Source organism: Onychostoma macrolepis, chromosome 18 (assembly GCF_012432095.1).
Source record: "Onychostoma macrolepis isolate SWU-2019 chromosome 18, ASM1243209v1, whole genome shotgun sequence".
Taxonomy (NCBI): domain Eukaryota; kingdom Metazoa; phylum Chordata; class Actinopteri; order Cypriniformes; family Cyprinidae; genus Onychostoma; species Onychostoma macrolepis.
The window spans coordinates 21,011,108-21,027,555 of NC_081172.1; the positions used below are offsets into that span (position 1 = coordinate 21,011,108).

The following is a 16,448-nucleotide window of genomic DNA, read 5'->3' on the forward strand; positions in this document are numbered from 1 at the left end:
CTTGGTGTGTGTTATAACAAGCATGGCCTGAGGCTACTTGCAGTGTTTCGGCGCTGTGCCCTCTAGTGGTCAAGAGATATGAAAAATGCATATTTTTGCTTATAACTTGTGAATGGTTCGGCTAAAACTTACAAAACTGGTCTCTTTAGATTCGGTGCATCATGCCGAGTCCAACCATATAAAACGTTCCCATGTCGGCCATTTTGGGCGTCGGCCATGTTGAATTTTGTAGTAAAATGCTATATTTTACGAACGCATTAACATATCGTTACGAAACTCGGTGTGAATCTTCGGCACCATGCCCTGATGGTACTCAAAAAGTTTGGGGACAACGCCACCTTTTGGTCAAAAGTTATAATGAAATTTCTAAAAATGCTAATAACTTTTGCTTACATTAGCCTATTGTAATCAAACTGATGTTGATAGATTCCTTGGGTCATGCCGAGAACATCGATACCAATTTTGCAATAATTGGTTAAACTTCCTGTCCGCCATTTTGATTCATGTTGAAAACCTACTTTTTCGAACTCCTCCTAGATCGTAACTCCGATTTTCACGAAATTTGACTCGGATCATCTTCCGACAATGCTGGCAAAAATTTATGGATTTTGTGTCGATATATTTCACGGTTTTCGTTTGGCGCATCAACGAATTGGCTGGAAAGATGCTACACTGCATTTGAGACTGTATCTCAGCGAAACTTTGACATTCGCACCAAATTTTGTACGTGACATTGTGACCTCACACTGACCACGCTACATAAGTTTGGTAACGGTGCCACCTATTGGTCAAGAGTAATAAACCATTAATTAATCATTAATAATGAAATTTCCAAACATGCTAATAACTTTTGACTGCATTAGCCGATTGTAATGAAACTGTTCTCTGAATGAAACTGTAATGAAAATCACTAAAAACTGGTCTCTTTAGATTCGGTGCATCATGCCGAATTCAACCATATAAAATTTTCCCATGTCAGCCATTTTGGCCGTCGGCCATGTTGAATTTTGTCGTAAAATGCTATATTTTACGAACGCATTAACTTATCGTTACGAAACTCAGTGTGGTTCTTCGGCCCCATGCCCTGATGGTACTCAAAAAGTTTGGGGACAGCGCCACCTTTTGGTCTAATAACTTTTGCTTACATTAGCCTCTTGTAATCAAACTGATGTTGATAGATTCAGCCGTTTTGAGTAAAAACATCCTAAAATGGCTTCAATTACCAATTTCTGCAGTTGGTCTGTTGTTTGCTTCTGTAGTGCTTGGCCCCATCATTGCTGCTTGCAGCTATATTTATTATTGCACTGAATGAATAATCTGCATTATAAAAAGAATGTTCAATTTTTTAAAGATTAATTATTGTTGCCAAGTTATATTGTCGTTGCTTGCTTACAGTGCTTTGTTATATGGAGCAGTTTGTTAGATCGCGATCGATCTAATTTGTTCTAATGAAGTGCTGATGGTATAGAAGTGCACAAGTCAAACCGTAATTTTAACGTGGTAGACTTCAATGGACAGTAAAACAAAGGCAGTACACCGTATAACCGTAACTTAATTTGAGCGTTCCAAAACAAAGTCAAAGAGCGGTAACTGATGTTATACTGTGTTCTGCCTTGGTTTCTCCGGGGCTTTTCTCCATGATACTTAAACACATGATAAAGGAGGTCATTAATGTCCCAAAATGATCAATAACTCGTTTTCGACCAAAAACGAAGTTACAGTGTTTTGTCTTAGCACGGCAGCACTGCTGTCACTGTAGACGGGCGTGGTTTCAGCAACCAGGCACCTCAGCTTCACCCACGTCCCGCCTTTTTGCACATTTTTGATTATCTGGGAGTGACATGCGGTGACGCGCTGCCAAGATGGCGGCGGTCAGCTCCACCCACTTTAGGCTTCAAAAATGCTCTTCAGAAACCTACGAGTGACGTCATGGACACTACGTCTATGTTTTTTACGGTCTATGGTCGTGGTGTGGCAACCGGAAAAGTGAAAGACCCCTATACGTCGCCACAACATAACTTTGTGACGTTGCCAGTAAGTAACTGCGACGTCGCTGTGGATCAATAGTTGTGTGCTGGTAATCATTTTTTATAATTATTCATTTTCTATGGGTGAACATGCAGTAGTTTAAGCTAATTTATGTCCTCATATGCCCAAACTAATTTAAAGGCTGTTTCAACAGCTGTGAATGATGAATACAGACTCAAAATGAATTCAGTTCATTTATTTTGAAAAACTCACAAATATGAACAGTAAAATACGCCCAAATTATTAATAAAAACATAGGATATAAAGCGAAATATGAAAGAAAGCATTCAAGACGTTCTGTGCTCAGCATCCATATAAACAGATATGCTATGCTAGCGTAATATTTGCTAGCAGGCATTTCAGATAATTAAGGAAAGATACCATAATCACAGAGGTATAAATATTAACAAAAGTATTTAAAGTAGACTGTGGGTAATGTTACGTAACCCATCTGACGCAGTTGTTGAACTTTTTTTGGTATAACTGACGAGAAACGGAGAGAAATGTCAGGCGTGTCCTCTCCTCTCCAGCAGCTTGTGTTCCCGGTTGCCATGGTAACTCAACAGATTGTGGTTCTCAAACTTTTTACTGTGGCGTACCCCCTGGGGCATTTAACATTCTTTTAAGTACCCCCACTTAGACCGCAGTCATATCTTTTCCATTAAGGGACAATATTTGTGCCCTTAAATTATTATTTTTTTTTTTACATTTATGGAGGCAAAGTTTTTCTGCAGATTCCTTCGCTAACGAAACACCGCTGTTGCTGTCGCTGTTCGCCATTCTGTCGCGGATTTTGTTGGAAATATTATTTCGTTGTAAAATATAACAAACAATAATTGACAATATTGTGTTTAAAATGTAGGCTACATTTAAAATGTAAAATGTTCACTAAATATTACCTTTTTATTGAACTGTTAAATAAAATAAATGTCACAGTTGCAGCCGTTTGAATATTCAGGGAAAATTGCATTGTTGGTTGTATTTTAAAGATGAAAAACAATAACTCGCACAGGGTATTTTTCTGTATCGAAGAGTTTTTTAAATCAATCTCTATAGTCCTTGTGAATATTTGTTCTTCATGCTATAAGAGCTACAAATCCACTTTGAAGATACAATAAACAGCAGCGTGATTTGCTGAAGCAGCATACTTTGCGGGCGTCCTATCATACTGCATGCTGCATGCTTGTGTGGATGCAGTCAGTTTTGACCACAAAAGATGAGGTAATTTGATGTCATTTGACCGTTTACAGCACTCCGATTTTCCTGTTTTATATTAGAAGCAGCATTTTGCTTGTCAGATTATTGCTCGGTTATAATGTTACTTTAAGCTGGGGTAGAATTAAATGAATGCCAAAGCTCAGCATTTTGTTCGCGTACCCCCATCCGTCACCTCACGTACCCCAGTTTGAGAACCACCTACATAAAAACAATTATATTAAAAAGGGTTTTAGCGTCTCTTTCCAGAGTTAAAGAACTTTGTTTTATACATTTTGTCAACCTATTTATTTATTATAAATTGTAAGACTGACCTCAGAAAAGCTAATTCTTCTGTCAGACACAGTTGAAGTAAAAAGTGCCTCAGACAAACGCGCTGTCCTGATACAGTATCTGTGGCAGATGAGATGGTATAGCCAGTCTGTCATTATTTTACTTTCATAACTCGTTACGAAATACAAGTTTCACAACTCAGAAAAAAATATTTTCCTTTCATGCCAATACTGTGCGCGCGGTGTGTCATGTCACTGTGTATTAAAAGCAATTGTCCATATTCTGACTTGGTGAAAAGAAACACATTTTATCTTTAAGGAATGTTCAATCTTGTGTCCGAAGTTTAATTACACCTTTTTAAAATAATTTGCTAGCAAAAAGCAAAAGTAAAAAGATAATGTTTTAGCTTATAGACCTAAACCATTTGTACTGATTGTTTTTTTTTTGTTGTTTTTTTGTGTCCAGTACATTTCTTTTATTTGTGTGAGAAGGTGAGAATGTTGATGTTCATCTCTGGGTCTTTATTGGACAGGAGGAAGCAGAGATACCAGAGTGCTCCCCGGAACATCCATAGACATGTGCTGATGTCTGAGATCAAGGAGGCAACAGCTACCCTTCCTTTAGTAAGAGACAATTTTCCTAAACTACACCTTCAGGCAGTAAGAATGCGATAATCAAAACATACTCTCTTTTACCCCTTTTCCGCCAACGCAGTTTAAGTGCTGGTTCGAATTCAGAGCCTAGTCGGTTCTTTGTCTTTCGACACCCAAAGCACCAGCTCCGAACCAGGAAAAGTGGTTTGTAAGTAGCACCAAAACATTGCTGAATTAGAAGTAAGAACCATTTGTGTCAGGGGCTGGGGGCTGGGTTACCGTGACCAACAAAATACTTTGACCACCATATTTGAAATAACAGCTAAACACGAACACGTTGGATTCACTGTGTTTGGATGTCAATGTAGGTTCTTAAAGCCATGAACATCAATAGCAAAGCAATGTCCACCATTGTGCTTGTCCACTTTTTATGCTTTTGGATCGTTCCCGTGGCGCCTTGGTATCGCGTGCCGATCAGTCCGCCCAGTGCCGATGCATCCTTAACAAGCCCATTGTGTTTGGCGCTGCTGCGTTAGGGTTGCTAGGAAAATGAGACATATTCAGTGACGTAAGAACTGGCTCTGTGGTGACTCTCTAGCCAGTGGAAATGCAAACCGGTTCTTAGAAGGCTCGGCAGTCGAACCAACTCCGATTCTTAGAAGGCTCGCCAGTCGAACCAACTCCAAACCAGCAATAGCACTGGCTCTGAACTAGCACCAGGTTCATGCTGGTGGAAAAGGGGTATTTGACACCACATTTAATTGAGCCATTGATGATTTGGAGGGAATTCTCTGTAAGCCTTCAAAGCATTTGACCAATAATCTTTTCCATTTTGCTTGTTTTTAGGGCCCAAGCCCAAAGGGCCAAAGGGCCCTTATGTTTTCCTTAGGATTATTAGGGCCCAAGTCACTAAGGCGCAGGGCCCTATTGATCCCCTAAGGATTATTATTAGGGCCCGAGCACTGCAGTGCGAGGAGTAATGAGGCTGAAAATTTAGCTTTGGAATAAATTAAATTTTAAAAATATATTCAAATAGAAATCTGTTATATAAATAGTAAAAATATTTCAAAATGTTACTGTTTTTGTTGTACTTCGGATCAAATAAATGCAGGCTTGGTGTGCAGAAGAGGCTTCTTTAAAAAAACATTACAAATCTTCAAAAACTTTGGACTGGTAGTGTATATTTGTAACAACTGTATAATTTGTATTAACAAGCACCCACCCCCTTAGTGCCCTTTTTTTTGGTTTGAGCCACTGTCCCTCAAAATGTATGTGCACGGCTCTGGGCCTTTGTGATGTTAAATTGTGAAGATCTTGAGTTTTCTTTAAAGGGTGTGTCTGTGGCGGCCTGACAAAGTTTGATGTTTTGCCATGGGAATAGAAGATGTTGTAGCTCAGGCATACAATTTCCGATCTGCCCCAAACTTCACACGTTCGATAAGAGTTCTGGTCTGAACACATCTAATATTCAGTTATGCCCATAGCGCCAGCTGTTGACGACAGGATATTTCATGCTTTACACTAACTCAAACATGCAATGTTCAATCTGCACCGAACTTCATATGTTTGATAAAACTGCTAAAGATATCTACATGGCAATATTCAGTTGTAGTCACCAGCTGGCAGCAGGAAGTTTGGCACATATAAATAACTTTGGCATATTCCTCCAATATTTACCACTTTAAATGCGTGGCACAGCCTTTAAAAAGGCAACTTTTGAGGGGCTCTGTAACACACACCGTTTGACCTACGGTCATCAAAATTCATACACGTATAGATCTCATGAGGCCAAACAACTTTCGTGCTAACAGTCAGTGCTCCGCCCAACAGTATTTAAGGTTTTGTGAAAAGCACATGCTGTGGAATTTGCGATACTCCTCTGAGGATTTCCAACTGATTGTCACCAAGTTGGTCAACATGATCTCAAGACATTGGGTATGCAGTATTGCCAAGGGATTTTTGATATCTTGAACGGCTTGCCTGTGGTGAGGAGACGAAGTTATGGTGAGAAATGAGAAAAAGGAAGTGTCAAATAACTTTTGCACACTTTGTCTGATTTTAATCAAACTTAAGCAGTTTGTTGTTAGTTGTATGATGCAGATCGCATAGATGACTATTAGGAGTCAAAGTTATAGTGCCACCAACTGGCTGCAGGAAGTGTGTATTTTTCAATATGATTTGAAATCACAATGCTTATTCTTTACCCGATTTGCTTCAAACTTCATCGGAATAATGTCAAAACACAGCCGATGAGAATCTGTAAAGAGGTCCTTGATATATTAAATACTGTTGCCATGGAAACGTGTCAAACTTAAATATTGTTTTCTGGTGTTTTTGAGGCCCTTAACATGCTTACAGTTTCATGAAACTTGACACACACTTCAGTATTAAAGTCCCCCTGTAGTGAAAATCAAGTTTTTTTATGTTTATTTGTCTGTGTTGTTTTTAATCCTCTAAGCACCAAAGTCGCAAAATTGCGACAAGACGTACTTCATGAAATAGACTGTAGTTCCTAATATGGTGTAATATCTCATTTGTATTCCCTACCACTAGATGGCAGACATGTAGTACTTTGATTCTAGACCAAAAGTGTTCGAGAAAATAACGGAAGTGTCATTGATGCGGAAGCAGTTCAGTTCATAGCGTCTGAGTAAATTGTGAGAGAAAATCGCCAAATGGCTAATAAAAAGTTGTACCGTGAGGATGTTGCAAATGTCATTCGCCAAATCAAATCACTTTTATTGTCACATCATCACAGCACATGTGCCTTGGTGAGTGAAATTCTTGGGAGCGTGCTCCAGACAGTGCAGAAACAATTAACATATAGACAGTACCATTACATACTTACAGACTTATACAGATGGCAGTGTGCCATATACATATACTCAGTACACACAGTGTACTATTAGACATACTTAGTTATCAATACACATTATACACCATATGTACACATTCTACGTTATGTACACATATATACACACACAGTAATCTGCAAGTTGCAGTAGATTATACATAAGATGGATATGCAAATGTCATGGATGTGCATTGGATGGTATCCAGTGGGAGCAGATAGATTGTTGTATTTGTGCAGTGTGTGCGTGTAGTCCAGTTTGAACTGTGTTGGAGTTAAAGTGCAATGCGTGGCATATCGTAAAGTGGGAGTGTGCTGTAGGGTGTATTAGTTCTGACTATTCATAAGCCTGATAGCCTGAGGGGAAAAAGCTGTCCCTCAGTCGGCTAGTGCGGGATCGGATGCTGCGGAGACGTCTTCCTGAGGGCAGCAGAGAGAACAGTCTGTGGGACGGGTGGCTGGAGTCATTGATGATCCTCCGGGCTTTCCTTATACACCGCCTGGTGTGGATGTCCTGGAGGGAGGGAAGCTCACCTCCAACAATGTGGCGGCCAGTTCGCACAACCCTTTGCAGAGCTTTGCGGTTACCAGCGGTGCTGTTTCCAAACCTGTGGAGATGCTCTCCACAGTGCAGGTGTAGAATGATCTGAGGATGCTGGGGCTCATTCCAAACTTCCTCAGCCGTCTCAGGAAGAAGAGGCGTTGATGTGACTTCTTCAGCACTGCATCTGTGTGAGCGGACCATGTAAGATCCTCAGTGATGTGAACACCGAGGAACTTAAAGCTGTTTACCTGCTCCGCAGGTGTCTTGTCAATGGTGATGGGTGTGTGTTCTCTGCTCTGCCTCCTGAAATCCACCACCAGCTCCTTGGTCTTGTCGATGTTGAGTGAGAGGTGGTTCTCCTGACACCATTTAGTCAGGGTACTCACCTCCGCTCTGTAGGCAGTCTCATCGTTGTCAGTGATCAGGCCTATCACTGTTGTGTCGTCAGTGAATTTGACAATGACGTTGGAGCTGTGTGTGGCTGTACAGTCATGTGTGTACAGGGAGTACAGGAGTGGGCTGAGGACGCAGCCCTGAGGAGCACCAGTGTTGAGGGTCAGCGGAGATGAAGTGTTGTTGCCCATTCTGACCACCTGACTTCTGCCTGTCAGAAAGTCCAGGATCCAGCTGCACAGAGATCTGTTAAGTCCCAGAGTCTGGAGCTTCACAACCAGTGTGGCAGGCACTATGGTATTGAATGCGGAGCTGTAGTGAACAAACAGCATTCTCACATAGGCGTTCTTGTTTTCTAGGTGGGAAAGGGCAGTATGCAGGGTGAAGGCAATAGCATCGTCTGTGGAACGGTTGCTGCGATATGCAAATTGCAGCGGATCCAGTGAAGCAGGCAGCACAGAGCAGATGTAGTCTGTGATGAGTTTCTCAAAACACTTGCTGAAGATGGGTGTCAGAGCAACAGGCTTCCAGTCATTCAAGCATGTGATTTTATTTTTCTTTGGTATGGGCACAATGGTGGATTTTTTGAAGCATAAGGGAACCACAGACAGAGAGAAGGAAAGGTTGAAAATGTCTGTGAAAACCCCGGCTAGCTGGAATGCGCATGCTCGGAGCACACGGCCTGGGATGCCATCAGGACCCACAGCCATATGGATATTCACCCCTCTGAAGGATCGGGTTACATCCGCGACAGAAATGGAGATTGCACTTGCCTCCTCTGCCTCCTCTGAACATGTCCCAGTCCACGTGATTAAAACAGTCCTGTAGTATAGCGTCCGATTGGTCCGACCAGTATTGAATTGTCCTGAGGGCGGGAGCTTCTCGTTTCAGTTTCTGCCTATAAGCAGGCAGGAGCAGAACGGAAGAATTATCTGATTTGTTGAAAGGTGGGCATGGGGAGCGATTTGTAGGCGTCCCAGAAAGGAGAGTAGCAGTGGTCCAGTACACGATCACCACGTGTGTTGATGGTGATGTGTTGGAAGTATTTTGGAGCTATTGTTCTGAAGTTGGCTTTGTTAAAGTCCCCCGTAACAATAAATGCTGCATTCGGGTACACGGTTTCCTGCTTGCTTATATTCCCATACAGTTCCTTAACCCTCTGGGGTCGACAAACGCGTATACGCGTTTTGAGGCAGATTTTCCTGATAAGGCCGAAATGAGCTTGAATTACTTTTACCATTTTTGATCGTACAGATAAGAGCAATACACCATTCGAATCTGTAAGGGGTCTACTTTTATTTGTGTACACTCATAATAACAACTAAACTTTGTGCTTTTGAAGAATAAAGAAAACAAACAGGGTGTGCTCTCTGTCTTCTCCGTCTCCGCGAACTGTTTTTGGAAACGCATCACTAAAATGAACTGTAACTCAGTGAATACTCAACACAGAGACATGAGAGTTATATCTATAGAAAGCTTGAAGTGTCTAGTTTGAAAACAAACATTCTGTGATGGAGTAATCAGTATGAAACCAACACGATGTTCAGTCTGTCCCGTCTGACTCATTATCTCTAATGAGATCCCGCCCTCGCGCGGCTCGCGCCGTTCATATGTAAATAGGGACGTGCGCACGTGCAAACGCCCAACACAAACAAAGAGCTGAGATCCTCATCGTGGCTACTGTTACTGTTCGCGCTGAGTAAAGGAAGGATTTCCCTCGAAAGAAGAACACGATTTCATCCAGCAGAGGAGATCAATCTGATGAGTAAGTAATGTTTCTTTTTTGCATTAGTTAACATTTTATTGTGACATAAACTTGAACAGATTTACTAACAGTTAGTTGGGGTTTTCCCAAACGACAACATGATGAATTCTACGCGTCTAAGAATGTTTAGTACATGTTTATTATTAATAGCCTACTCTGTTCAGAAATAGATTTTAATAATGTGCTAAACAATAATTAGTTTCTCAGATATAAGATTTCTTTCTCTTTTTTATGATAGTACAAAGCATGTGTGAGTCTATGGCTACAAAACCTATGTATATGTATGTATATATATATATACATACAGATGTTCCTGATATTAACATGCTCACAAATGTTGTTGTTTTTTTTTTTTTGTATTTTATTGAATCAGATACCAGCACCAGATGTATCCTGATGTCTCTTCAAACTGTTTTCCTCTGAGAGCGCTGTACCAACATCAGATGTTCAACTACACTGATATTCTATGTTAAAACAAGCTCCTTTTCTACCGATTATGTTTTTTTCTTCTTGAATCCATGGAAAGAAGTAGAAACACTTAAATAACACACGTAAATATCAGGTATGATTTACTTATTTCACTTGCTGAACAGAATCTGTTGCAGGAATGACTCTGTTCACATCTCTATGGTTAGATCAGTGTGCACAATAATGTGTCTTTGACCTTCATTATGTATGTTTTGATTATACTGTGTTGTAAATAAAATACAAATAATAAAAAAAAAACCTTTTTTTCAATCTCCTTACATTCTCTCTTACCTGCCTCACAGTCACACTGATGGGCCATTAGGGGAGGGCCCTTTGTCTCTCAGGTGAGACACACTTAATATTCATGGCCATTGCCACTCCCTCGCATATAGACCCTCGACCACAAATCATGTCTTGAAAATTGTAAATCAATATATTGTTTTATGTGAATGAGTAAGCAGAATGATTTTCACATAATTTTGAAGTAAATATTCTAGCCTACAAGACTGATTACTCAAAAGTCTTGTTCAGGACTATTTAGTGTGGGTTTTATAGCCTTATTTCAGCTACATTTTTCCCCCCAAAACTTACTAACCACGCATAATATTTTTGTTCTAAAAAATGCAAACATGTACATCCATCTTGGTCACATATTATTGTAGCAGAGTTTGTGCTGAATACAAAAAAAATTACATGTTGGTCAATAGTATGTTTTAAGTACCTGAAATAAGCACAAATATCAGGGCATGTCAAAACATCTCAAGGGCCCCAAAATGACCTCAGACCCCAGAGGGTTAAAAGTGTGTGTCTATCGTAGACAGTTATACTAACAACATCCAGCACGTAAAACAACAAAATAACAAATAAAACATACGAAAAAGTGCAGAGTTTTCTCGGAGCTCGCAACACTGCTGCCATGCTCGGCGCCATCTGACTGATTCCATCTGATTCTGACTCTGAAGGGGAATATTTGCCTTTTGGAAATGACAATCGATCGTCTAATGATCGCGCTTCTCTCAGTACATCTTTGCATGTGCAATGGTGCCGCCGCGCAAGGCGAGCGTGTTCACGAAGCACCATCAAGTGATAATTTCGAGCCTTTGCCCAACAGGGATGAGGGTGGCAGGGGTGGACGTGGTCTTAGTGTCCATAAGAGAGGCATCGCATTGCTGATGATCGGCCAGATTGCGTCGTTTGTTCTGATCGCGCGTGCTCAAAGGTCCGCCGGCAGACAGTACAGGTGCAGTCAGTGTGGGGTAGGTCTGTGCGCTGTGCCATGCAATGAGAGGTACCATACTCTCAAGAACTATAAACCGTGTCACCTAGATACATGATTGGGCAGATAGCTGGTCAACTGATCAACTGATGGCACAGTAATATAGTAATAATTTACTACTTTCTCCTGTTTTACGGTTGATTTCCTCTTTTCCTGATCATTTGGAATGAGGATAAAAAGACAAAAAAAAAAAAAACCTTGCAAATAATAACATCCATTCAATATCTACTATTTCCTGAATATTACTGATGAACGGATCAAAAAGTAGGCTACTGTTCACATGCGTTTTACTACTATATAGTATAGTAATATAGTAATAATTTTGTACTTTTTCCTGTTTTATTGTTGGTTTCCTCTTTTCTGATCATTTGGAATGAAAATAAAAAGACAAAAAAAAAACATTCAATTAAGTTAATAACATCAATTCAATATCTACTATTTTCTGAATATTATGAAATTCAAGAGGGCCGCCCCCTGATGACGTCATAATATGCAAAGTAGATAGTATATTTTGCACGCCACATAAACTTTCAGTCATGCCCAACATTTTTCTAATTTACAGTAGATCTCTATCTTCAAGCCCTTTCAAACCACAAGCTTTTGAGATCTTGATGTCAAAATCCAGCATTTTTCAAAAAAACCCCTGGCGCCTAAAGGGTTAATATGCTTTTAGACAAACCATGTGCCAGTCCATTAATCAACACCATTGCTGAGTATTTTCTCCTAGTACTTTCCCAAAGGCAGTCCCAGAAACACAGTTTGAAACAGCCTTTCTTTTGCTACGTCACAAAAATCAATAACCAATCACGTCAAGGGATCCTGTCATTAGCATATCATTAACTGTGCTGTAAAGCAGGGTTCTAGTGAGAAGGCACTGAGGTTAATCCGGTATATTTTTCTGTAGATGTTTTGCTAGCATTCAAGCTATTTTAAAGGGGTCATCGGATGCAAAACTTACTTTACAAGTTGTTTGAATACAAATGTGTGTTGGAAGTGTGTGTACACATCCATCCTATAATGATAAAAATCCACCCAGTGTTTTTTTTTTTTAAATCCCTGTTTTAAAATCCCCTTTTTCATATCAAGCTGTTCTGAGATTCCTGTCAGATTGACATAGTTCTGAACAGACCGCTCCCACGATAGTTGATTGACAAGGCCATCTGACGTTAGACCCGCCCTAAGTGAGCTGTCATCAGTCCGCCATTGTGTCTACTCAGGTGCAGGGGAAGACAAGATGTCTCAGATTAAGCGATTGAGGTGTTTTGTTGTTGGATGTAATAATGAATATGGCAGTCGTCATTTACTCCCAACACCTGAAGACAGAGGATGAACGTTACTTTCGTTTTTAAGGGAATGCGCCGATCCCCAATCTGCCTAAATGCGTCTATGTTCGCACAAATCATTCGTGATCCAGCTTCATCTACAGAAGAAGCGAGTATAAGGGTTTTTTTATGAATCTTTGTAAATAGCCTTTCCTAATAATGTGCTAGTTAGCCAGTTTCGCAGCTGAAGTTTAAAGTCTGCTCATCACCCCACGGAAGAGAGGGGCGAGGTGAGCAGAGCTCATTAGCATTTAAAGCAACATGGACTAGAATGGCTTGATGAAAACAGAGCTGATTTTGACAGAGTAAAGAAGGTGTTTTTTACACTACCATTGAGAAATTTTAACCAAAGTATGTTATAGACTTTTCCTTAACACCCTAAAGAATCATATCAACTTGTGGAAAATGGGCATCCGATGACCCCTTTAAGCCATGAGAAAATCATTTTCACAAGAACAAACATTTAACCCCTTAGCTGTCAAAGATCGGCAACGGACCCAGATTATTCATGTTTCACTTTAACAGCAGGTTAAAACATCACACTCTTACTTGATCTGGACAAACTGTGCATCAGCAGCAAGACTAAAGACTCTAGCTTCGATATTTGACCACTATTTTGATAAAACATTGTTGCAGTGACAGTAATTTAGTAATTTATGTCAGGAGTGCAAAATAATAAATCTGTATGTCATATTTAGAATAGAAATTCAGTTCACAAAGCTTCACTGAACAGCGTCAATAAGGGCTTATATTCCAAAGATGCATATACATATATATTTACTCATGTTTACTTCATATTTCTTCAGACAGAATCATCATCTCTATTAATTTTCCATCGATTTATGCTATCTGATGAGCATTAGCAGCTCCCTGGGCTGTCTCTGTGCGTTTACTCTTCCGTGCTCACGCTATGACACTCTGAGACCTGATTCGTCTGTCGCTTATCAATCATAACTGCGTCTCATATCCCACCCCGTCTCATCCTGTCACTTCCTGTACTCTTCCATGTTGATATCTGACCACAGCAAACACAGAGAAACCTCTGTACCCACGAAATATCCAAATTACAAGATTACGATAGTATATGGTTTGTATGTGATACATGGTTTGTGTGTGTATATATATGTATATGTACTGTGCCCTCCAAAAGTATTGGAACAGTAAAGACAAAATTGCTCTGTTGGCTGTGGAGTCAAGACATTTGCAAATATGATTAAAAGATGAATATGAGACAAAACTACAGAATGTCACATTTTATTATTGGGTGATTCAACACATAGATGTTTTACCAGCTAAGAAGTTCAGCACTTTTAGAGTTTCATCCCCCTATCTGATGTGAGCATAAGTATTGGAACAGTTGCCTCACAGGTCTTTCTAAGTGTTCAGCTGTGTCCTGTTGCATTAATTCTTTAGATATTAAAAGCAGGGAATGTGTCGTATCAGTTATATCCATTACTTCTGCATTCTGAATCTTGCATTCGATGATGACACACACAAACCAGGATGAAGATGAGGGAGCTGACTTTGAGAGAAAAGCAAGCAATTTGGATGCTAAAAGAAAAGAGGAAGTAAATTAGAGCTATAGCAAAAACCAAGGGCATGGAAACACCAGCAACCAACAACTACCTGATCAGCTGAGGAAACAACAGTAGTTGATGACAGACAAATCATAAAAGCTGTGAAAATGAACACAAAAAGACGTGTTTGTAAAATCACCAACAACTTCCAGAAAGCTGGGGTGATGCTCTGACAATCTACTGTCCTCGAGGGAAATTGACACAGAATTACAAATGCTACACAGCAAGATACAAACCTCTGACCAGCTCCAAAAATAGAAAGGCAAGATTGGAGTTTGCAAAAAAGCACAAAGGTGAGCCAGAAGATTTTTGGAACTGTGTTTATGGACCGATGAGACAAAGATGAACCTTTATCAAAGTGATGGGAAAGCAAAAATGTTGAGAAAAAAAGGGAACTGCAATGATCCCAAGCATACAGCCTCATCTGTAAAGCATGGTGGAGGTGGTGTCATGGCATGGGCATGCATGGCTGCCTCTGGAACAGGCCATCTCAACTTTACTGATGACTTAATGTATAATGACAGTAGCAGAATGAATTTGGAAGGGTACAAAACCATCTTGCCTACCGATATTCAAGAAAATGCCACCAGATTCATTGGGAAGTGCTTCATATTGCATAAGGACAATGACCCAAAACACCCTGCCAGTTCAGTCAGGAATTTATAAGGGCAAAGAAATGGAAAGTCTTAGATTGCCCAAGTCAATCTGATTTAAATCCGATTGAACATGAATTTCACCAGCTGAATAGGAGAGTAAAGGCAGAAACTCCCCAAAACGAGCAACAATTGGGTATATGTCGAACGTCACCTGACCAAACCCGGAAAACAGGTCTCATCGCTTCCACTTGTCAGAGAACGTATTAATAGCAGTATTAAATAATGGCGATATCAATGGACTTTTAAGGTAATCAGTTAAATTAGCTAGCTGTTTTTATTGTTGACGTTTTTTTAGACTTTTATATATAAATGTTATTGAAAATAATAAAAATAAAAAACCTTTATATATTAATCCACATATGTGATGGACATTGGTTATGATTATCTTTAGTGTCTACTTTGAAGGCATCTTGAGTAAAACAGCTTCATATTTAACGGGGCACTTTCAAAACGTGTGAACCGGAAGCAACGAGACCTGGTTAGCAGAATACGGAAGTCTGTTGCGCATAACCCCTATTGGAATTGGCTGCATTAAAGGCTGGGAAAAGTATTTCAAAGGATGTGACCAAGAGTCAGGTGATGTTAATGGGTCACAGACTCACTGCTGTGATAGTGCGCAAGGGATCTGCAACTAAATAATAGCTTTTAATCTTTTATATCTGCCTAATGTTCAAATGTCCCAATACTTATGCTCACATCAATAAGAGGGATGAACTCTAAAAGTGCTGTTCTTTTTATTTGGTAAAACATGTATGTGTTGAAACGGCTAATAATAAAATGTGACATTCTGTAGTTTTGTCTCATATTCATCTTTTCATCATATTTGCAAATGTCTTGACTCCACAGCCAACAGAACAATTTTGTCTTCACTGTTCCAATACTTTTGGAGGGCACTGTATGTATGTGTGTGTGTGTGTGTGTGTGTATATAGTTTTTGCCCCCATTTTTCATGAGCTGAACTCAAAGATCTAAGACTTTTTCTATGTACACAAAAGGCCTATTTCTCTCAAATATTGTTCACAAATCTGTCTAAATTTATTAGTGAGCACTTCTCCTTTGCCGAGGTACTCCATCCACCTCACAGGTGTGGCATATAAAGATGCTGATTAGACAGCATTATTATTGCACAGGTGTGCCTTAGGCTGGCCACAATAAAAGGCCACTCTAAAATGTGCAGTTTTACTGTATTGGGGGGGTCTGAAAACCGGTCAGTATCTGGTGTGACCACCATTTGCCTCACACAGTGCAACACATCTCCTTTGCATAGAGTTGATCAGGTTGTTGATTGTGGCCTGTGGAATGCTGGTGCACTCCTCTTCAATGGCTGTGCGAAGTTGCTGGATATTGGCAGGAACTGGAACACGCTGTCGTATACGCCGATCCAGAGCATTCCAAACATGCTCAATGGGTGACATGTCTGGTGAGTATGCTGGCCATGCAAGACCTGGGATGTTTTCAGCTTCCAGGAATTGTGTACAGATCCTTGC

The 16,448-nt window shown here is 40.1% G+C and overlaps 1 protein-coding gene across 4 annotated transcripts in view; it reads left to right on the plus strand.

The window, feature by feature from the left end:
* Nucleotides 1-16,448, plus strand: part of tcf25 (transcription factor 25 (basic helix-loop-helix)) — a 205,089-nt gene that overhangs the window by 146,607 nt on the left and 42,034 nt on the right. For 3 of the 4 annotated variants that reach the window (XR_009266916.1, XM_058750834.1, XM_058750835.1), the window contains exon 15: nt 4,049-4,139. The exons of the other annotated variant lie outside the window; for it this stretch is intronic. Coding sequence is in view for 2 of the 3 variants with exons in the window: in XM_058750834.1 (XP_058606817.1) it covers nt 4,049-4,139 (91 nt within the window). In the remaining variant the exon portion in view is untranslated. The remainder of the gene's footprint in view (nt 1-4,048; nt 4,140-16,448) is intronic. 4 annotated transcript variants of the gene reach the window in all.